Genomic DNA, 21,745 nt, shown 5'->3' with positions numbered 1-21,745 from the left:
AATTTCTTATATTTGACTTTTAATGAAATTTTAAAAAGGGTGATTCTTCCATTTTGCACTACTCACGCTAGATGTCAACATGATATCTAAGATTAAATGTCTGGATTTGTAAAGACTGAAGATCATGCTACTCTCCCTCCATTAAGAGCATTCCAGGGGAGAAGTGAACTAAGCGGTTTATTGTTTGAGTCAGTTATGTAACAGGCAGAAAGAATGAAAGGAAATCTGAGCTAGGATTGATTCTTCTTGTTTAACACAATGCATAAGTAATTAACTCTGACAAAGATTTTTCTGAAGTGGTAGATCACCAGGGTTAAAAACTGACACTATACTACTAAACAGTTACTTAATGCCTGTCCAAATGTGGTTAAAAAGTTCATTAGTCTCTATAAAACTCAATAAAACCCCAACTTTCACAAGACAAATAGTGCATGTTCTGTTCTGCTTGTAAAAGGATATTGCATAACGTTAGTGTTATGCTTAAAATGTACATTGCCTTGAGTTAAAACATACGGAGCCCCGCACATGGCATGCAGGAAAAAATGGTTAAATCTTGTGCTAAATCAGGTGCATTTTTGGACAACTACCCAGCTCATGTAACTTTTATTTAATGCTCAGTTATACAGTAAATTAATTTTTTAGTCGTTGATTTGAGTACCAGTGTCAATGGTCCATAATGGCTTTAGCTTAAGCATCAGTTACAATTCCAGTGACTATAAGCAAACATTAATTATCAATTGTAATATAAAACAAAATGAAATAATAACGTTTGTATTGTATTGCAACTAGAGCATTCAAACCTTTGGTCTCATTGTTAATTGAAGAGAAAGAACCACAAACACACAAAATGGCAAACAGCTACCCCATGTGGTAAGGAAGAATTATAATTCAATTCATATAATCTTCCATTTTGACACTTTAACTATGACTAAAACTAGGGAAGTTGTAACCTGCAATTGCAATTTTAACTTCTTACATTTTAATTTATAGCTCAAAATACTACAAATATACCTGGCATCCTATGATTTAAAAACATGCCAACAGCAATAGTGACAAATAGATTTTCACTGTCAAAGGCTGGATAATACTTCTAGACATCAAGAGTGTTAAAATGATCAGTTACTAGTTGCAGGTAATTGTAATTCTTATAATCTCAAATATGTGCATAGATCAAATATCACAGCTGTATAACTTTTAGTAGAACTGAACTCTAACATTACCAAATCTTGTAGCTGTCAGGGATAATATGTTTTTGAACTTTTGACTCTGAATTAAACCCCCATTACTAAAATATACAGAATCAAGAAAAGCCTTAAAGGGATAGTTCACCCAAAAATGAAAGTTGTCAGTAATTACTCACCCTTGTGTCGTTCCAATCCCGTAAGACCTTCAATCATCTTCGGAACACAAATAAAAATATTTCTTATGAAAGAAGAGAGCTTTCTGACCCTGCATAGACAGCAACGTAAATACCATATTCAAGGCCCAGAAAGGTAGAAAGGACATCGATTAAATAGTCCATGTGACAGTGGTTCAACCTTAATTTTATTTAGTTATGAGAATACATTGTGCGCAAAAAAAAAAAAATTACTTTATTCAATAGTTCTTCTCCTCCGTGTCTGTCTTCGATGTGCATTCACGACAGTACCCAACCCATGCGTTTGGATTCCTCTGCTTGCAAACAAGGCGTAGCACATCCAGGTTCTACGTCAGATCGTCGGCTCCAGCATCAGCAGCACATGCTTGCGCTGTGTACTCTTGTGAACACGTATCGAAGACTGACACGGAAGAGAAGAAATTTAAGTAAATGCACCAATCAGATCACTCACAGATACCCCAACAAGGCTCCTCATAAAATTCTTTATTCATAAACTTGATGCAAGTTTACAAATATACTGTACATGGTCAAAATTCTCTTGTAATGGAAAAACCTTAAAAAAAAAAAAAAAAAGAAAAAAAAAAAAAACCCAGAAAGCATGCCACCAGTGTGAGCTTCAAAAAACCATTCCATGAGATGGCACCGGAGACGAGTTCTGTTATTGGTTATTGTGAGGTTCAAGTTCGGTGTGAAAAAAAAAAAAGTCATTACTGTTTAGACAAGGAAACAGAAGAAAGACTCATCAGTTACAGAAACCTTGGTCAATTCAGACAAGCCTAGGTCAAGAAATCTGAGAGAACTCCGATGTACTTCTGAGATGAAAACCTCTCTAAATGAACACCATTCTGAGGTCTGCTTTTTCAGATCTCACCAATGAAAACCCAAGACCAAGCACATCTCTGAAAAAAGACAGCAGAAATAACGTGCAAAGCAGATACTTGAGTTATTCAAGACATCCCTGCTGCAGTGGCTCTCTTGAATTACATTTACATGTGATTGGAGAAAAAGATTACATTTGCATCCATGTAAAAGATATACATATCCAAGAGCCTGCCTGTTATGGGACGAAGTTCAAACTCAGGACTGATCCAAGAGGCACAATCACAACATTCTGTGCAAATACTAAACCCAAATGTCCCAAAATATTTACAACTGAAAGCTGAAGTCAGAGGAATGAGAAACAACAACAAAAACATAAGTTACATTTGACTGAGCACTAAAAATCAGTAAACATAATGGAAATCTGATCACCATTGGCCTTTAACACTTCTTAAGATGGAACCAAACCCCATCATAAAATACTAAATAGCGACCACAGGAAGCTGTTAAAATCCTACTTTTCTTTGCTTTCAGGAACTAGAGAAGGTTCTTAAAGTAGATAGGTAGATCAAACGGAGCAAGAAAAAAAGGTTTCAAACAGAATGGCTTTTCCTGAGTTTTCAATGAAAATTGCGAGATGCCTTCACATGCTCACGAGTCTTCGACTGCCAGTTTTATAATACACTGCAAAACAAAGACCAAAAAAAAAAAAAAAAAAAAAACAGGGAGGTATGGTGTACTTTCACAAGTTCTTTTTCGCCATGAATGCTGAAGCATTGACCAGTCTTAAGACTTTATACTGGATGTTCAAATCCAAGAGGTAAAATAACGCCTTGAGTATTGCGAAAAATGTCCATCAGGCATGGAAAGAAACAGTGCTCTTGTAGTGTTGTGCTATGAGAAAAGTATTATTTGCGCTCTTCAATGCTCACAAAATGAACTGACAGCATGGACAAACAAACTCTAAGTTGAAGTACTGTTGATCATGAGAGGTCCATTAGTAATGTAAACCTCAAATGTCTCAATCTGTAACAGTTTTTTTTAATGGAGCAGAAATTATGAAAATGACAATTAAGTGTAGAAACAAAAACAACAAAAAAAAATGTTATGTTCATATCACTTATATAAATACAATTTTTAAGATATTACCCCCGTTATTTTGAAAAACATCAACCTTTTCCCCATTTCGAGTCCCAAGTCCGCATGTGAAAACAACTGTTAATTCCCCCACTTCACATAAACACCACATTTAAGACACCTCAAATCCATTTACAAGTATACAAGTGGAACTCTGTTCAACTATGGAGAGACAGCAAGTTCTGCTTCGCCTTTTCAAAGCCAAAGCTCGCATTTGTCCATTATTGGTCAGATCAGCCACATGCTAAAAGCAAGCTTGAGGAAACTGAGTGGAATTCATCCTTAGTTGGAAAAATGAGATCTGGAGCTAGAGTTGTACAAGCGCCCCTTCCTCTCCTCCTCGCTGTTATCGTTAACATTAGGGTTGCTTAGGAAGCTTACACGTATAATTGTGGCAAATAACGATTCTTTGACGACATCAGCATTAAATGTACCAGTACAGGTTAACTCAGAATGCATGAGGGGAAAAAAAAAAAAGTCTCTATAGATACAAGAGCAGTGGCACATTGTCTTCACATTGTCTCTAGTTGCATCCATATCCTGTTTTAAGTTCAGTAAACCACCATTTAAAGTCCATGGCCATAAGAATGTCCTTTAAAAGCAGACAGAGGATCAGATCCAGCATCTTCATTGAGCATCTCCATCTATGTAATAATCCTGAACAGAGCCATGCTCCAGTAAAAGTGAGGAGGAAGCAACAAAAAAGGAGGGGAAAAAAAAATTCTTCTTTCTCTGATCAGACCATTTTGAAACGGCATGTTGGATGCCTTGTTAGTACAGTAAGGCTGTGAACGTCCCATCGGTATAGAAGACAATAGATGAGAGAGAGAGAGAGAGAGAGCGAGAGAGAGAGAGAGAGAGAGAGAGAGAGAGAGAGAGAGAGAAAGGGAGCATGAGAAACAGACAGAAATCCAGACATCATGGGATCTGGTCAAAGTGTCCAGCCTTGCAGAAGATAAAGGATGATGTAAATTTCTGAGCATTCCAGACAGCAAGAGGAGAAACGTTTCCCCTGATGGCTTCCACTTACAGGAGGGGGCATCATACTCAAGCTGAAGAGGTGAAAACATTAGTAAAATAAAGCAAAGGTTTGACCAGATATCCCATGTTTGCAGTGTGCAAGCGGATCAATGATTTCCCTAGCCATCTTCTTTAGGAGGTGTGTACCAGCCTAGAGGAAAAACATCAGAAAAAAAACAAACATCTGAGAACAGTTCAAAGTGCATCAATTCTGCATCTTGTTTTACAGTTTCTCCACCTACCGTTCTTTTCATGAATCTGAACCAATGATTTATATGACTGTTGTGCTCTTGCAAGATTGTATTGATTCTGTAGAAAACACAAGGGAAATGGTCAACATTTCTGCAAGCAATTATTATTATTTGTTTTTGTTCATAAGGAGGCCGGACAAACCTTATTTGCTCCGAACTGCACTCTGGCTTTCCCTTTGACTAAGGTGGCGTTGATTTGCATGATGACTGACTCTATTGAGTAGGCACTGCTCCAGCCCTATGAGGTCAGATTTATTTCATTATTTCTGATTTATTTTATTTCAATGTGCAAACCTTACAGAATTCAAAGAGGATTCAAACCTGTTTTGTAAGTAGCTCCATACACAAGGCTCCTCCACCAAGAACATAGCTAGATGAGAGAAAAAAAAAAAAAAAAAAGAGATTTTATTTATATATATATATATATATAATATATATATATATATATATATATATCTATATATATATATATAAATAAACAAACTGTGTGGCAAATCTTCTGACGCTGCCAGAATTTTCTCGGAGGTAAAAATTTGATTGCAACAGTCATTAATCTGCTGTCAGTCAACATGGCAAACTGACGATCAAAGACTACAGATTGTAGTCTAGGACCAGAGGAATCTTTTAGGATTCGTGAAATTAGTCTCAGATGGCCAAAATCACAGAGTGTGTGTCCGGCTGAAGTCATATTATAAGCTAGGTTAATTCATGCAAAAAACTTTAAAGATGGCATTATACACAATACATCTCTTTATGTTATTCTCTGGGGAAAAAATATAATCTTCCATCAAATGTAGTAAAATCTTTACTTGTAGAATCTTTTACTAGCATAGAAAGGCTAGTCGGACTTATTTACTAGGAAAAAAGTTCTCATGCTCACCCTCCAGACAGGACAGGAGACACAACCCGTACAAAGGGAGGATCAAAAGGAAAGTTATCCTGCAATCAGCAAGCAAGAAAACAGAAATTCAGTTGCATAATCTCTCCTTTCAATCAAATGATCTTCAATCAGTGTTTTTGTACAAAGAAAAAAAAAACTAACTTTATAAGAGAAATTGAGCAGAATGTAGTCCATGCCTTCTTTTTCCTTCAATACCTGCAAGTCACTGTGTAACGGACTATCTGGGTCAACCCTTAAAAAACACGACAATGATTTTACACAGTAAAGACATCATCAGCCCACATGGTGTTTCATATGTTATGCAACCCATACTTACGTCCTTAACTTGACATGCCACTCATACAGGCTATCATTGACCAACTCCACTGAATAGATACCTGGAACAGACAGAACGGTAAACAAACTTATCAGACAGATCTGTAACAGTACTGAAACAAGACACAACTAATGGAAACTGAGAGATGTGTTACAAAACCATGACAGCAATTTTATGGTACAATTTAAAATTGTAATTTTAATTGAAAGCAACACTGTTTTTTTCCATGTTTAATACCGAAAAGCGATACTACACAAAATTTGGACAAAGGAACTGCCATAACAGTGAAGATACTTCCTTAGAAGGCAGCAGCCTATGTAGGCAGTAGGCAACTCATTAGGTTTGGAACAGACGTATGGAGATGTCAATGCTGTAATGCACAACTAAAATTACCTGTCTTATAACTCTGTGATCTATAGATCTCCCTGAGTTCCTTCATGAGGCGGTCAGAAGCCTGTACTGATCCGGACACCGCACCCTACGAGACCAACAAAGCAGCATTTAGGGAACATATACAGCACTGCAAGAAACAATCTTTCAAATTATTCTTCTGTGGATACATTACAGACCTTGCAAATAGAAAAAAGTTGACCCGACTTGCAATTAAAACATTTGAATTATTGCATTGTATTATGCATCATAAAGAGAGGATACTACTATAATGCATCAATAAAATCAATCAAAATCAAATGCTCCACCCAACCCCAAAATTGTATAAAAAGGTACCTTACCGAATGGACACTTACGTTCAAGTGGTCCTGCCTCTGGTTCTTGCGGATTTTCTCCAGAATGGCCAGATTCTCCTTCTCAATGCCATCATCCTCTGACTTTTTCCCATCAACTGGTTCCTCCTCTTTCATGTCATAGTGGTCTAGATCTTCAATATCCTGCTGCCACAGCAACAAACAAAAGAAAGTGTTAGGTATCAACTTGTCCTCGCCAAAACTGGAGTCATGAGGAACCCATCACATTCCCTGCAGCTTAATACCTCTGCCATTTCCTCTTCCTCCTCCTCTTCTGATGTCACTTCATCTGTTGTTCCATGCTGGGAAGAACAAGGACAAAAATTCTGCATCAGCTCACATGAAGGAGTGTAATTAGACTATGTAGGTCTGTGCTGATTTGGGCTACCTTCTTGTCTTGACTGATGGGTCCAGCAGGAAGAGGCTGATCCAGCATCTCCACATCAGGATGCTGGGGCAAGTTATAGAGTCGGCATAAATCACAGATCAGCCTTTTCAGCTGCTGTAGGAGCTGCATAAGAAGAAATTGTGCTAAGTAACTCTATTAGACAAAAGCGGGTAAAAAGCTGGCCAGTTAAGCATTATAAAAGAACTAATAGGGCTGCACAATTAATCGAAATTAAATCGCAAAAGCAATAAATCACGATTAGGCAGAAGCTGTGATTGTCATGTGTATCTTTCAGTGAAGCACGGTTCTGTGATCAGCAGTAAATCTTCATCCAAATGCCAGAGGGTGCTCTCACGCTGAAAATCCAAATATGCCCCGAAGAAGAAATCCAAAAAATGACTATAGCTGCAGCTGAATAAACAGAAGATTTAACTGCTTTCATTGAATCAACATGACTAATAAACACACGACTACAGCAATATATGGTTTTTCTGAGTTCTTATTATAATTTTCATCATAATAAAGTATATTTATAATGAAATACTAATCGACATAGCCTTTATCACTGCTTAGAATACAATGAAATATTGTGTGCCTTAATTATTCTGTTTAAAAGAAGGATTTATTTTAAACACTCGCCTGACATTATGAAGTGAATTTGGAGTTAAAACGTTATTAAATTCGGTATTTTCACGTTCTCTCAGATGGAGCAGCATTTACTACACAGAGCCGTAGTTCACTGAGAAGATATGCAAACATCTGCGATTATGAAGACGATTTTGCATAGCTTGTCAGAGAACTATGGTTCTGCGTAGTAAATGCTGCGCCACCTGAAAGCAGGTGGAGATTTACTGCTAATCACAGAACCAGCTTTACTGACTAAATGCACTTGACAATTGCAATTAATCTTGTGCGATTATGGTTTTGTACCATTTTCAATAAAAGTTTGACTATATGAATGTCACATGGTGTGCAAAGTTAAAAAAAAAAAAAAAAAAATTCCCCTTGCACCTGGTGTGCACATTAATAATCTCAAAATTATGATAATGAACATGCACAATATTGTTTTCGTGGGCACTTCAAAATTCCCTGGATAATTATTTATTACAAATTATTCTGTTTTTTTTAATACATTTTAAGAATACTTTTCCCATCAACTGGTTAAAATGATCTTCATCATCGAGAAGCCCGTGGTGGAACGAGTGAAGGAGACATGTAAACAAGCCCAACACAGATGAGATCTTAATGTAAAGTGTCACCTATTGTTCTTTTTAATTCTTTTGTATTTTAATCCGTTTGAAACCTTTGTTTACTTTATATTTTTGTGTATTGCTTTATTGTATTTAAATATTTAGATCTTGTTATACCAAAAAAAAAAAAAAAAAAAAAAAATCAAACCTGTTCTATGATGACAACTTTGTTGCATATTATTTCAATATCGTAATAATAATGAACTGTGATAAAAGCTTAAGCAATTATGGCAACATGAAAATTTGATACCATCACATGCCTGGAGTCTTAATTCAGAAATTAAAATGTTAATCAAAGAGGGGTTTTCAGATCACTGTGCATATGAATTGCAAGTTTGATGTATTTTTAGAATAAATTAACATATGGACAGAGATGTAACTGATGATTATTTCCCTCAATATTGTAATCACTCAATTAATAGATTTACAGTACCATACAAAAATTTTGGGTTGGTAAGATTTTTTTTTTTGGAAAGACATCTTGTGGTCACCAAGTCTGCTTTTATTTTATAAAAACAGTAATACTGTGAAATATTATAACAATTGAAAATAACTATTTTCTTTTTTAATATGTAATTTATTCCTGTGATGGAAAGCTGAATTTTCATCACCAATTACTCCAGACTTCAGTGTCACGTGATCCTTCAGAAATCATTATAATATGCTGATTTGATGCTCAGGAAACATTTCTTTTTATTTTAATCAATGATGAAAACCGTTGTGCTGCTTCAGATCAACAAAATTTAAATAGTATTTTTGAAACAATGTAAAAGACTTTACTGTAACTTGATCAATTTAAAGGGATAGTTCACCCAAAAATGAAAATTCTGTCATTAATTACTCACCCTCATGTCGTTCCAAACCAGTAAGACCTCCGTTCATCTTCGGAACACAAATTAAGATATTTTTGATGGAATCTAAGAGCTTTCTGACTCTGACCCTCTCTACAGACAGCAAGGGTACTACCACAATCAAGGTGCAGAAACATAGCAAGGACATTGGTAAAGTAATCCATATGACATCAGTGGTTCAACGGTAATTTTACGAAGCTACGAGAATACTTTTTGTGTGCAAAAGAAAAAAAAAAGCCACGCCGCAGCTGACACAGAACAGGTCAGTGGCGTTCAGTGGATATTCTCCAAAATGGTGCTAGGGTGACACAGAGGAGACGAATTGTTGAATAAAGTCGTTATTTTTGTTTTCTTTGCATACAAAAAGTATTCGCTTAGCTTGGTAAGATTACGGTTGAACCCCTGATGTCACATGGATTACTTTACTGATGTCCTTGCTATGTTTCTGGACCTTGATCATGGTAGCACCCTTGCAGTCTATAGAGAGGGTCAGAGAGCTCTCGGGATACATCAAAAATATCTTAATTTGTGTTCTGAAGATGACCGGAGCTCTTACTGGTTTGGAACGACATGAGGGTGAATAATTAATGACAGAATTTTCATTTTTGGGTGAACTAACCCTTTAATGCATCTTTGCTGAATACAAGTGATAACATTTAAAAAAAAAAAAAATTACCCCAAACTTATAAACTTTAGTGTACATTAAAATACTTATTTTGTGCATTATTTTGATGATCCCATCTCATTACAGTCTCAGAGAGAAGAAATACCTCCTTACCAAGGTATTGCCTTTTCTGACATCATCTAGTCGTTCGAGGACTTCAGTCAGACTTGGGTCATCTGAATCAACAAACCATATTGGTGGGGTTGAAGGGTAAGACTCCTACGAAAATATCAAGAGTTACAACATCAGCATCTTCAGAACTGTATCAAAACCCTTTGTCCTTTCACAAGGTTACTGAGAGGATCTGTTCAGCCACTTGCATGATAAGCAGCCACATTGCCAGCTGCCAAACCAATGAATCAAACTCTGCAGGTTCTCTTTCCTAATGAAAACCCAGAAATGACCACGGCAGATCTGTGCAGTGCTGTTTATTTCAGAGAAGTGTGTGTCTGAGCTGATAAGGTTCCATGTAAAATCATGTGAACATTATGTTCCCATCCACTTGTTAGAAATCTCCTCCCATCACTATGTCTCCCGTCGAGGGGAGAGCCAAAATGATGGCGGTGTGATTTGCTTCTGCTTGTCAGGACCACATACTGACCTTACAGCGACTCAAATATCAAGATCTAAGCTCAGCGAACTAACTGGCCTCAATAACAACAAAACAGCAGCCAGTTGCATTGCAGTGGCCTCGTCTTGCAGTGTGCTTTAAAAGACACTCTACGTCTTCTTGAAAATGTAGTACACTTAATATACACGCGCATTTTGTCCAATAAAAAGCTGTGAAAATGCAGGAATTGCTCAAATACTAAGTTTGAAAATCTGCTAATATTGCTAATACCACCTAACGTATAACACATTTCGATAGCAACTATAAATTACGCTAACAATTACTCTGTAACAAATCACGATAAATGTAACTAAACACACAGTTGTGTCGTTTTAAATCTAATAGCTACGCTTTTCCTAAGAGGCCTTGCGAAAATAAGAACTTAGGCAAACCAGCTAACGTTAAGTTAATCGTTGCTGAATTAGCTAGCCAACATTATAACTAGCTGTTTATGCCAATATTTTTTTATTGTTTTTTGTTACGCTATAAATATCCAAAATAGCATCTCAAAGTCGGCTTAGCAAGACCAAAAAAACATGTTTTGTCCAAAACGTCGTTTAGCTAGCTAAAGTATCCGCTTAGCAAAATTAGCACACAAGCTAATTATCTGCCAACTAACGTTAACTTAACTGCAAAATCCCACAAACGCGGAATAAAACAACCCTTACGTCACATGCTTTATTTAAATGTTTTATGTGACCAAGCAAACCTGAACACTATCTGGCGAGTTTGTATAGCTAATAAAGTTAAAGCGAGAGCCAACGCAGTTAACTTTGTTAGCTAATCAACTAACGTTAACGTTAGCAGGCTAAATGTAGCTCGTGCTAGCAGTGCATACTTCTTTTGCCGTGATTTTGACACCTATTTGAGGATATAATCGATTCTGATCGGCCTAAATGGTTTATTCGGAATATGACGGCTTTATGCGAGTCAGAACGGGTGGTGTTATTTCACTCGGCCTGATTTTGTTCGCCTGTAAGACAGACACGGCTGATGAATCTTACCGTGATGTTGCAGTGAATAATCAGCAGCTTTTCTCCCGTCACATTGAACTGGCAGCTCAGTTCGTCGGGCTTCCAGTCGATTATTCTGAAGCGCTCATGGTTAGGGTCAAAAATTGACTCCAGGAACTTTAATTCGGCCTTCAGCCCCGACACCGACATCTTCCACTCATCTCTTTAGCAGCCAGGCCGCGGGGGGAAGGGACTCACGGACTACTGCGAGCGCGCAGCTGATCCCAGCAAGAGACTGTGTGTGTGCGCGCGCAGCGGAGGCTGGAGGACAGAAACAACAAAGAGGAGGTGGAGAGAGGAGCACTGGAAGCAGGGGAGAGACGACAAAACAACGCCCGCCAAAAAATAATGTGCGAGGGGCCAGACAGAGAGTGTAAGGGGTGATCAGTGTCTACATGGGATGCTGTTTGTTTTGTTTTGTTTGAGGCATCTTTCTTCTGGTATTATTATTAATAATAAGAAGAATAAATGTAAAACAATATTATAATTATCCTTACTATTTATTATTTACAGCATGGTCGATTAAATCATTTGAGCAGGAACCAACAGTATTTCATATGATTGAAAAAAAGATTTTAAAGAATGTTATAGTAATACAATAAAAATCTATATGGCAATTACGAAAGTCGACAAGTAATTTGAACCGACACTATCTCATATAATCACCCCTGGCACTGTCTAGCATATAACATAATACAAAAATTAATAAGTGTTCTAAGTAATAATTACGTTTTATAATAATGGATAAAAAATAAAAAATAAATGATTATTATTATTATTATAAATTAAAAATGTATATTATAATTATTAATAATATTTATTTTTTATTTTTTTTTTGGGTTGGTCGACAACAAATAATTTGAGTAGGATATAGTCATTCCCTTGCACTACCATATAGCATATACATTTTTTTTTATTTAATATTACATATTTAAGATTTTTTCTATTATTATTATTATTATTATTATTATTAAAGTGTTTCTTGTCGGTACATAGACTGACTTGTTGGTTTTTGGAACTTGACACTGTCTCCAGATCCATGTTGCTTTTGTTTTGTGCTTTTTGGCAATATGCAACGTTTCACACAAGAAAGTGACAAAGACCTGTGAGAGCAAAAAAACAAAACAAACAAAAACTATAATTATGTAACTGTGTAACTGGTATTTTTGTTGGAAATCTACATTTCAATTCACTGTTGTATCCGTAAGGCCTGTCTGCTGTTGCTATTTGTCTCCATCTAGCGGCAAATATAGTTTCTACGGAACTGTACAGTCATGCAGTTTCAACTGAAACTTTATTTTAAGCGCCCTAGAGTTATGAGCTAAATGCCAAAGAGGGCGCTGTTAGGGACATTTAGGCGGTTGGGGGGCGTTAAGTGCTTTGATTTTCTTGAACTGACGTGATGAGTATAACGTTAGGTGTCAGAGAGAGAGAGAGAGAGAGAGAGAGAGAGAGAGAGATATTAATAATATAATAATAATATTCAGTATTGTACACATCTAAAATGATTTGGCAATACTGTAACACAAATGTCATCCCAATAAAGCAACTTGAACTAGAGAGAGAGAGAGAGAGAGAGAGAGAGAGAGAGAGAGAGAGAGAGAGAGATGAGCTTTGGAAGCTGCATCTGGGGTTTAGTGGGCGGGAGCAATTTCCCTCTATATGTCAATTACCATTTGATATTCAAAGTGCTACATACTGTGGCAGCAAGTCATTCACAGCAACAAAGCAAGTTTGTACAGGAACATCAGCGCGTGTCAAAACTGACCGAGCATGAAAGATCTTCAGCTTCTTCTTCTGCTTCTCATCCTCCAGAACCACAAGGTCCATATGGACAGCACTGGGAGGAACCAGGACTGTGCTTGGAGTTGTTCTGAGGTTAGTCAGTTAGATTTTTATTTAGTCTAAAAATAAATACAATCTGTTGTTTAGAATGTTTTTTAAATGATTGTTTTGTAAATGATTAATTTAGTAAGGTCTCTCTCTCTCTCTCTCTCTCTCTCTCTTAAAACTTGATATTACCATTAGTTTAACAATAATATACTGGAATTAAATCTAGCTTGCCAGGTGGGAGACATTTAATTTGTATATAGTTAAATTAAATTGAATGAAATTTGCCAAATGACAATTGCATTTATTAATAATTAACTTTATTAAGGCAGTGTTTATTTATATGAGCTATTTCTGTGTTATGCCAGAACAGTAACTAGTGACAGGCTGAGTGGGTGTAAATTATTAGTCATAAAAATATGATATCATTTGTAACAATCAAACCCAGCGAGTTATAAGATATGTTAAAAAAGCATTTGTCTCAGTCTTACAGAAGCAGACATACACAAATAACCCACTCTCACTCATCTCGGTCATCAGACATAGGCAAAGTTAATCTTTGTGTATTCTGTTGATTATTGTTATTAGATATGAGGATACACTAAACTTACATCATATGCCTGCCAGCCTTGTTATATTTGCTCCAACCAGGAACTTCCTAAGGCATGAGTGGGAAACCCCTTGTTTTACTACCCGTACAGTACAGTCACATTTCCCGTTAAATGATAATGCAGTTCTGGGCCGTATATAAATAGAATAGTAATTCACACTATCAAGATTCGGCATAGTGCTTAAAATAATATTCATTTTGATCTCTACATACAGGGTCTGCAGTGTAAACCCAGAGCTTACTGTAAGTATCATCTATCTGTCTATCTATCTATCTATCTATCTATCTATCTATCTATCTATCTATCTATCTATCTATCTATCTATCTATCTATCTATCTACCTATCTATCTATCTATCTATCTGTCTATCTGTCTTTCTGTCTGTCTGTCTGTCTGTCTGCCTGTCTGCCTGTCTATATATGCAGTAATCTATGATCCTAACATATTTTATATCTTATAGCTCCACTGTCAGCATTTCACTGCAGGAATCAGGCTGTTAGCAGCGCCGTGTTCAATAATGTGATGTTGTCTAATGTGTTAGCGTGTGAGGGGAGGAAATGTTCACTCCAGCTCAAAATCGCAGCATCAGTGAATGTTACTGGTGTGTATTATTCTGGTCACATTCTATGAATGAAAAGATTTTAATGTGATATGTTTTAAATGTTATACATTTATACAAACTACAAATAACTATAATAAGTGGTTCCATATTTCTGCAAAAATACCTCATTTTGGATGATATTTGTATATTTTACAAATTGTTAAATGTTTGCATTGTGACAACTTACCCCACTATGTTTTAATGTGTGTTTAGTGAACTGTTTTTTTTTTTTTTGTCTGGTGCAGTAATCCTGAAAAACCTCAACAACCTCTGTTAGAATGTTTTGTAATCACATTGGTAGAACTACTGAGTCATTCCTACATCACTGCATCTTTCACAACAATAAGTTATTAATTAAATACTCTATAATCTTAAAGGTCTAACATTAACTAAACACAATATGCCTTAATAATTACTAATGATGTCACCTCTTTGCACCAACCATAAAATTGATGTTTTTTTGCCATAAAATAGATGTATTTTTTTTTTTTTTTTTTTGGTTCTTCTAAAGTTTTGACTGTTTTTCCAGGTGATATTCGTGGAGTTTCAGTGTGTGCCGACTCTGCAGGGATGATAGGACATTGCCAGATTTATACCTTTGGCAATGTTGGCAAAGGAAAAGCCACAGGAAAACAGGTACAGTATGAACATATGATGCTTACCTGATGGTTACACTATGCAAATAGATTTCTAACATTACAACTAAGAATTGTATCAATGACAAATCATTGTACCACCAAAACTATAATCTTCCTTCCTTGCATGGTTGTCAGATGTTGTATTCTCGTTTCTGCTTCTAGGTTGATGTGCAGTTTAAGTGTGTTCCTGTTAGACCTGGACAGCTTGTTTTTGTGACTCTCAAAACGATTCCCAACTACTGTAAGGCTATGTGGACACAAAGACACCTTGTTCCTGGTATCAGTGTTGTGTTGTCAGCAGTCTATAAATAGTCTGAGTTTATATACAATGTAGTACCAAATGACATGAGTAACATTTACATTTAATGCCCTTTTCCTTTTTGAATGCCAGAATGCAGTCACGAAGGTATCAAAGATGAAATTACAGAGTGCATCAGTAAGTTTCATTATCATGATGTCACTACATTGATAGACAAGACAGACAGACAGACAGACAGACAGACAGACAAATTGATAGATAGATAGATAGATAGATAGATAGATAGACAGACAGACAGACTGATGAACAGACATAGAAAGATAGACATAGACAGACAGACACACACACACACACACACACACACACACAAATACATATGTTAGTATGTAAATCTGTAACTTTATTGTCGTTTTGTTGTAGCTGGGAAGCTGGCGTACGCTGTAGATAAAGCCAGGAATATGTTAACAGTGAAAGTTACTGATGCTCCTGAGAACACAGATTACAACCTCAGGCTCTGCCATAAACGCAATGTCATCTGTACTGGGGAAGGGGCGCAGAGAACGGTAAGAACGGCAAGCACATTTCCTTTGCATTTCCTAGAAGACTTTGCATCATTTTATTTTACCCTTGTGTTTTGCATGTGTTTCAGATAAAACCACAATACCTAGAGAGTAGCATAACACTTCATTATTCCAAACCATTGCCCTGTTTGTGCATTGAGGTATGAAAGCTTTATTTTACGGAAAATTGGGTTTTGAACATGAATCTGACAGTTAAAGGAACTGTTGATTTCCACTGTCTTTTATTTCAGGGTTGGCCTGCTAGAGTAGATGCACGGAGAGTTCAAGTGTGTCCATTTAAAAACAGTGAGTAAAAGTTTTGTTAAAAACAAAAGTCTTAGATGTTTTCAGGTTCTCGATTTTCACTGTCAGAATGCTTTGTGAGGTAAGCTAAAGTTTTAAAACAAGTGCCAATTACTAAGTTAATCTTGAGACCCACATCAAAACCGCTTTTTTCCCAACAGCTGAATTGATAAACAAAAAAACTTTTTTGCATTGGTTTGCTTATTTGCATATGCTTATATTGAATGAGATTTTTTGTACTAGTTAGCACTTGTCGGGTTTGTAAAGGGAGTACCTATTTCCTGTTGCATAGCGTTCCAAATTACTTGCTTGCCAGTGGTCTCGTATGTGAAGCTAAAGCACTTAAATCAATAATTCACCATCACATAAGTCTCAATGTCGTTTCAGACCTGCAGCAGTTTTTTTATTTTTTGGAACACAAAAGAAGATATTTTGAAGCATGTTTAAATGGTTTTGTCCTTACATTTTCATTTTTTGATCGAACTTTCCCTTAAAATAACCATGGATAAATCATGAATATTATAAATGGGAATTTAAAAAACATATATTATAAATGGACATTTTAAAGCTCAAATTTTACTTTAAAATACCCACACTGTCCTCTGTTAAAGATTTAGAAGAACTGTGGTCTGGGATAACCTATGACCTCAATAAGGAAGAGCTGATATGGGAGCCACTGTGTCCTGTCAAAGTGTCAGTTTCTCTGTGCCATGCCGATGGAGGGAAAAGCTGCCAAGACCTTGGAAATGTTTTTCATTCGGAGGGGCAAAAAGTATGTTCAGTTGTTCCTTTTTATTACATGTGCAGTAATAGCTGCTGATCATTAGGAACCCTTACATCTTTTTTTACTGTTTTGACCTCAGGCGATATTCTCCTCCGTGGATCCACACCCAATGCTTTGCACGAAGGTTGAATGTTTTTTATTGCATATTTCAATTACAATTTTGCTATTATTTACTTACCCTCATGAGGTTCCAAACCATGAATTATTCTTCTAAAGAACACAAAAGGAGAGATGTAGTAAAATTTCCTAGCTGCTGTATTCCATACAATGAAAGTGGATGGGGACTGGAACTGTCACATTACAAAAATGATAAAAAGAACTATAGAAGTAGTCCATATGACACATGCACTATATCCATATTGTTCTTGAGTTATATTTACCATACAAACAAAACAAAAACTATCAAATGACTTCTGATGACTTGGAATTTACCAGTTGTTTCGATATGAAGACAGAATTTTAAATTTTGGGTGAATTGTTCTGTTAAATGAATGATGTCATTGACAGAAAATAACTTTTTGGGTTGGTTTGGAATTCATTGTAATGACAATTTCTTTATTGTAGTTTACCACTGAAGTGGGGACATGGATAAAGTGTCCTTTTGCCAAAGGAAATTTCTCAGGTATATCAGCACAATACCTTTCACAGATGTTTATGTTACACACTGTATGAATCTAAATATCCTTTTATCTGACAGTCTGGACAGCAAAGGTTACATCCAAAGATGGTCAGCAGTGGGCAGAGATTTCAACATGGGTCAAAGCCAGCTTCTCCATTTCTGTCTGTGAGATGAATCCCTCCCCTCAGTGTAAACAAATCGAGGGAAACAAATTCCAAAGCTTTTCAGTGGTAAGCAGGATAAACTGCCTGTAGGATCAGTTATAATAACTTCAAAGCAAATGTACATGATGTCATATGGATGTTTTTTTTTTTATGGTTTTCTCTGTACACCCCTATTCATCTTAGTAAACCATGCCTTGAGGCCTCCACTGAAGGCAACTGTCTTGTCAAAGTAAATTTTTTCAACTGGTTCATGCCCGATGATCTGCGAAAGGAAAGGGTCTGTTCTAAGGAAAACTCAAAACACTGAAGCAGTCTTGTTTAAGCTCATTTGATGTCATGCCAGGTCTTATTTGTTTTCTAGGACAAAATGAAGCACACAGATTTCAACTTGTCTAAAAGTGCATGCGAAGTGTGTGTCTGCATCAAGGTATGGCAGCAAAGGAGAGTGACAGTAACAGTGCTGTCTAATCTTGTTGGATTTTCTCAGTGGTAAATATTGATGTGGATGGTCTTGTGTTTTCATGTTTGTAGGTCCAGAGGGTAGATGTACGCTTTTCAGTCCCTGTACTTCAGTGCGACTTGCAGTGTTGTAAGTACATATGTAAAGGTGATAAGATTGCTGCAGAGGCTACTTTTGAAATTGTAGCTTGTTAACCGACAAGCAAACTGGGCATTCCTGTTCCAACTGGTTTGATTTTTTTGAGAAATGAAAGGGATTTCTGTATATATCTTATTCATTCAATAGCAATCAGAGTTCCACACATTACATAGTGCAATATATAATAAAACGTAGCTGAATATTTTTGTCTGTGGTTGACTGTTCAATGTCGCTTTTGTGATTGGCCATAATACCTGCAGACTGCAGCCAATGGAAACTTTTCATTATTTGCGTGTTCTAGTCCTCACAGGACAGATTGTGAAAGTAGACTGCTTAAGGTAAATTATCTGGGATAAACCGTGATTTTTGCAGGAAATCTGAACATCTTATTTTATCAGATGCGATAACAGAAAGTTTGATATGGGTGAAGCTGTGTTAGTGTATCTCAAATGATCTAGATTTTAATGTAAATTCAGTCTTAAAATAATTTCTTCTAGCCCGAAAAGATCTTATGAGACACATATTGAGTGAAAACAGTATCACAATCTACCACACTTCTAGAGGGTGCACCCTCAGCTTAAACTAATTATAGCATATTGGTGAAACAGAATTTACAAATGCGCTCTGCATCATGGGCTTCTATTTACAACATGTTTATGCAGCAATGAGCAACGTAGCCAATCACAGACATAACTGTTGACTTCTTGAACACAGTGGCTAATCAGTTTAATATTCATCATTTCAAAGCTTTATATTTAAAACATGAATCTCATAGCATTATTGTGCATTCATGCCACTTGTGAGCCTTGTTAAACAGCCTGTAAATAAACCTAAATGCCACTTTTGCGTTCTTCTGTGACACCTCTGAAGTGCAAGGATTAAATTTGTTGATACTGCTTTCATTTGATTGGTTACAAATTTTTCCTGATTGTGTCTTATTATTGAATGTCTTGTTTTAATAAAAACAATGAAAACGTTTATAAATATAGCTCTATAAGCTAGAGTCCCCCCAATGAATTTTGGCCATTTCCACCACTGCCCATAATTTCAAGTAGTTCAGCTAATCTACAGGTAAACTTTTAAAAACAGCTTCGTAATAAGCTACTAGTTACATCATGGGCAAAGTAAACTAGTGTCACGCTTATGAAAAGTTAGTATGTAAGTGTCGTCACATGCAATACAGCTACAGCTACTAATACTTTCAAGTTCAACTATAGTTATGCTAATATGCATCAACTATAAGCTATTAAAAAGTGGGCACAATACATTGAAAAATATAACAATGTTTGTAGTCTAGCTACTTGTAACAAAGTCCACTGCAGGCAAGCATACTGAACCCATGTGCCGCTTTTGTTTACAAGACTTAAACTATATAAATATAAATGAAGACCTGACTTGATACCAAACCATGAAATAAACTTGAAAATGAACACAGGCAAAGACTTACCAAGCAGCAGTTACACAACACAAAGCTAGATGAGACACAATAGGTGTGTTTGACATGAAGTGGTGCTGCGCAGACCAAACGGCTTATGACCTCAAAGTACCACAAGCGCAATTGGAGAGCAGACACCTCTTTAAGCTTTTGAATTGCTCTCGTGGTACTTTGATGTCAAACGCTGATTGGTCTGCACAGTGCTGCTTCAAGTTGAACACATCTAATGGCAAATGTGGTTACATGACATAATCCAACCACCGAACACATGACACATACAACAAAGGAACCAATGGGAACAAAACACATGAACAAAAGAACCACATGGCAGGATCAAGGGAAACACATGACATGACAAACCAGAAAACTAGACTAAAAGCGTGAATACAAAGTAAAAGACATGAAAACATGAACATAAACTAAAACCCAAAACCAACCATGACATATCCCCCACCTCTAAGGGCAGCTCCCGACGCCCTAATAAACCACCCAAAACCAACAAAGAGTCTGGTGGTGGTGGTGGAGGACTGGATGTTGTTGAGGGGGCGGAGTGGAGAGGCAGCCCCATGCAGGAGAACTGGACCCAGATCATGGCATGGTGGCGGTCCTGGACCGAGGAGCACTGACCGAGGCCATGGATCATGGAGCAGAGGGAAAGACTTGGTGAATGGTGGACTTGGCCCATGGAGCACAGGTGGGCCTGGACCATGAAGCAATTGCTTGGTGCAGTGGTTGACCTGGGGCAAGACATGGGCAGTGGAGCCATGGTGGACCTGGCCCATGGAGCAGAGACGGGCCTGAACCGTGTAGCAGTGGTGGGCCCAAACCATGGAGCAATGGAGGACCTAAAATTAGGAGAACAACCACGAAACAAAAGACAACCATCTCACAGCCAAAGAAGCAAGCCTCATACCAGAACAGAAGAAAACCAGGGCAGAGCCGAAGACCACCAAGACAGAGCAGGTGGGACCGAGGAGAGCAGAAGACCACCGCAGGTCAGGAGCCTGCAGAGCAGAAGACCACCGCAGGTCAGGAGTAGGGACCACCGCAGGGGAGGTGGCTAAGAGACCAGGGACATGGCCAGACCACCTGGCTGTGACAGAACAGGCAGAATAACTATGAACAGTCTCATTATAATTAACATTACAATAATAGAAATATTAACCAACAACCTTAGTAGGATAGTTTACACAATACAATCTATTAAGGATATTGATTTTGGGATAAGTTGTAACATTGTTTTTATTTTTGTACTACAATTTTTTTTCTTATTCAATATTTTGGCTCCCTTCCCTCCTCGGATGAAACGCCTCTGGTATGTAGAGATGTGTCAACAATACAATGCGATGAAAATTTAGCAATGTATTTTGTAGGTTTTTACTGTAAAGGCTACACTATTTTGAAAACAGTGAAACTGCCTGCAGCTGAGTTAGTAGCAGCAGAAAACCACTGCAACCAGGTCAGTAATGGCTAATGGCCATGGCGCTTTGGCAGTACACAGGGAAGGAGACCAGAGGCCGTTTTGTTTGAATGGATGTCAATAGATGAGAGACTAGTTTAACCATGGTATTTGTAGTAAAACTGAATTAGGCCAGGTTATACACTATGAACAAAACCCAGTCATCTCATTGGCAGGGTAACATGACAGGCAACAATAGATTGTGATCATCCACCGTGGTAGCTTCTTAATGTCAACACCATTGAACAGCTAAACTAGCATTATGCAGTGTAGCCGTTAGTAGCATGACTTTTAAAATAATTTAAAAACAGTTTGTAATCTTGAGCTACTCACAGTTTTGTGTAGCTTTTATTAAAAAGCTGATAGGTTTAGTAGGATTAGTTTATCTGTTATACAATCTATGCATACTTTCAAGCAGATATTGATTTTTAAAATTATTTACATAGCACACAACACAATAAGGTGGGATAAATCCTTGCAGTGTAGTGTTTTGTACTGGAAAATCTATACTATTTTGAAAACATCTAAAGTAATGTCAAGCTA

The 21,745-nt window shown here is 37.0% G+C and overlaps 2 protein-coding genes across 8 annotated transcripts; one reads left to right on the top strand and one right to left on the bottom strand.

Annotated features, from left to right (window-relative positions):
- Positions 1 to 1,841: 1,841 nt before the first annotated feature.
- Positions 1,842 to 11,634, bottom strand: LOC109105792 (ubiquitin-conjugating enzyme E2 Q2-like). Of its 4 annotated transcripts, none has more exons than XM_019119059.2 (13): positions 11,333 to 11,634; positions 9,833 to 9,937; positions 6,954 to 7,076; positions 6,811 to 6,867; positions 6,554 to 6,712; positions 6,216 to 6,300; positions 5,823 to 5,883; positions 5,648 to 5,738; positions 5,486 to 5,544; positions 4,927 to 4,975; positions 4,748 to 4,843; positions 4,597 to 4,663; positions 1,842 to 4,505 (listed from the first exon to the last, which is right to left on the bottom strand). In XM_019119059.2, the coding sequence occupies exons 1-13, from the start codon at positions 11,489 to 11,491 to the stop codon at positions 4,474 to 4,476; spliced, it is 1,143 nt and encodes a 380-aa protein (XP_018974604.1). In that variant the 5' UTR covers positions 11,492 to 11,634; the 3' UTR covers positions 1,842 to 4,473. The 4 variants fall into 4 exon arrangements, with proteins under 4 accessions (XP_018974604.1, XP_018974606.1, XP_018974605.1 ...); XM_019119061.2 differs by having other exon boundaries at positions 6,569 to 6,712; XM_019119060.2 differs by having other exon boundaries at positions 6,554 to 6,709.
- On the top strand, positions 11,579 to 20,575 carry LOC109106435 (putative interleukin-17 receptor E-like). 4 transcript variants are annotated; one of them, XM_042715483.1, is made up of 16 exons: positions 11,579 to 11,714; positions 13,157 to 13,219; positions 13,997 to 14,024; positions 14,243 to 14,383; positions 14,913 to 15,019; positions 15,184 to 15,298; positions 15,413 to 15,457; positions 15,701 to 15,843; positions 15,930 to 16,001; positions 16,092 to 16,146; positions 16,755 to 16,915; positions 17,007 to 17,051; positions 17,492 to 17,549; positions 17,625 to 17,776; positions 18,072 to 18,137; positions 18,242 to 20,574. In XM_042715483.1, exons 2-16 carry the CDS (start codon positions 13,172 to 13,174, stop codon positions 18,362 to 18,364), a joined length of 1,359 nt encoding a protein of 452 aa, XP_042571417.1. In that variant the 5' UTR covers positions 11,579 to 11,714; positions 13,157 to 13,171; the 3' UTR covers positions 18,365 to 20,574. The 4 variants fall into 4 exon arrangements, with proteins under 4 accessions (XP_042571417.1, XP_042571419.1, XP_042571416.1 ...); XM_042715485.1 differs by lacking the exon at positions 13,157 to 13,219 and having other exon boundaries at positions 11,611 to 11,714; positions 18,242 to 20,575; XM_042715482.1 differs by lacking the exon at positions 11,579 to 11,714 and having other exon boundaries at positions 13,027 to 13,219.
- Positions 20,576 to 21,745: the final 1,170 nt, after the last annotated feature.

The sequence above is a fragment of the Cyprinus carpio genome, chromosome A25 (assembly GCF_018340385.1).
Source record: "Cyprinus carpio isolate SPL01 chromosome A25, ASM1834038v1, whole genome shotgun sequence".
NCBI lineage: Eukaryota > Metazoa > Chordata > Actinopteri > Cypriniformes > Cyprinidae > Cyprinus > Cyprinus carpio.
This window is presented reverse-complemented; position numbering and strand designations above follow the sequence as displayed.

Coding starts and splice junctions, on each gene's coding strand:
- LOC109106435 (XM_042715482.1), top strand. CDS start 13,115: ATGAAAGATCTTCAGCTTCTTCTTCTGCTTCTCATCCTCCAGAACCAC. Junction 13,220..13,996: donor GTGCTTGGAGTTGTTCTGAG/GTTAGTCAGTTA, acceptor CTCTACATACAG/GGTCTGCAGTGTAAACCCAG. Junction 14,025..14,242: donor GTGTAAACCCAGAGCTTACT/GTAAGTATCATC, acceptor TATATCTTATAG/CTCCACTGTCAGCATTTCAC.
- LOC109105792 (XM_019119059.2), bottom strand. CDS start 11,491: ATGTCGGTGTCGGGGCTGAAGGCCGAATTAAAGTTCCTGGAGTCAATT. Junction 6,713..6,810: donor AGGAAGAGGAAATGGCAGAG/GTATTAAGCTGC, acceptor TTGCTGTGGCAG/CAGGATATTGAAGATCTAGA. Junction 5,739..5,822: donor TGGCATGTCAAGTTAAGGAC/GTAAGTATGGGT, acceptor GTGTTTTTTAAG/GGTTGACCCAGATAGTCCGT.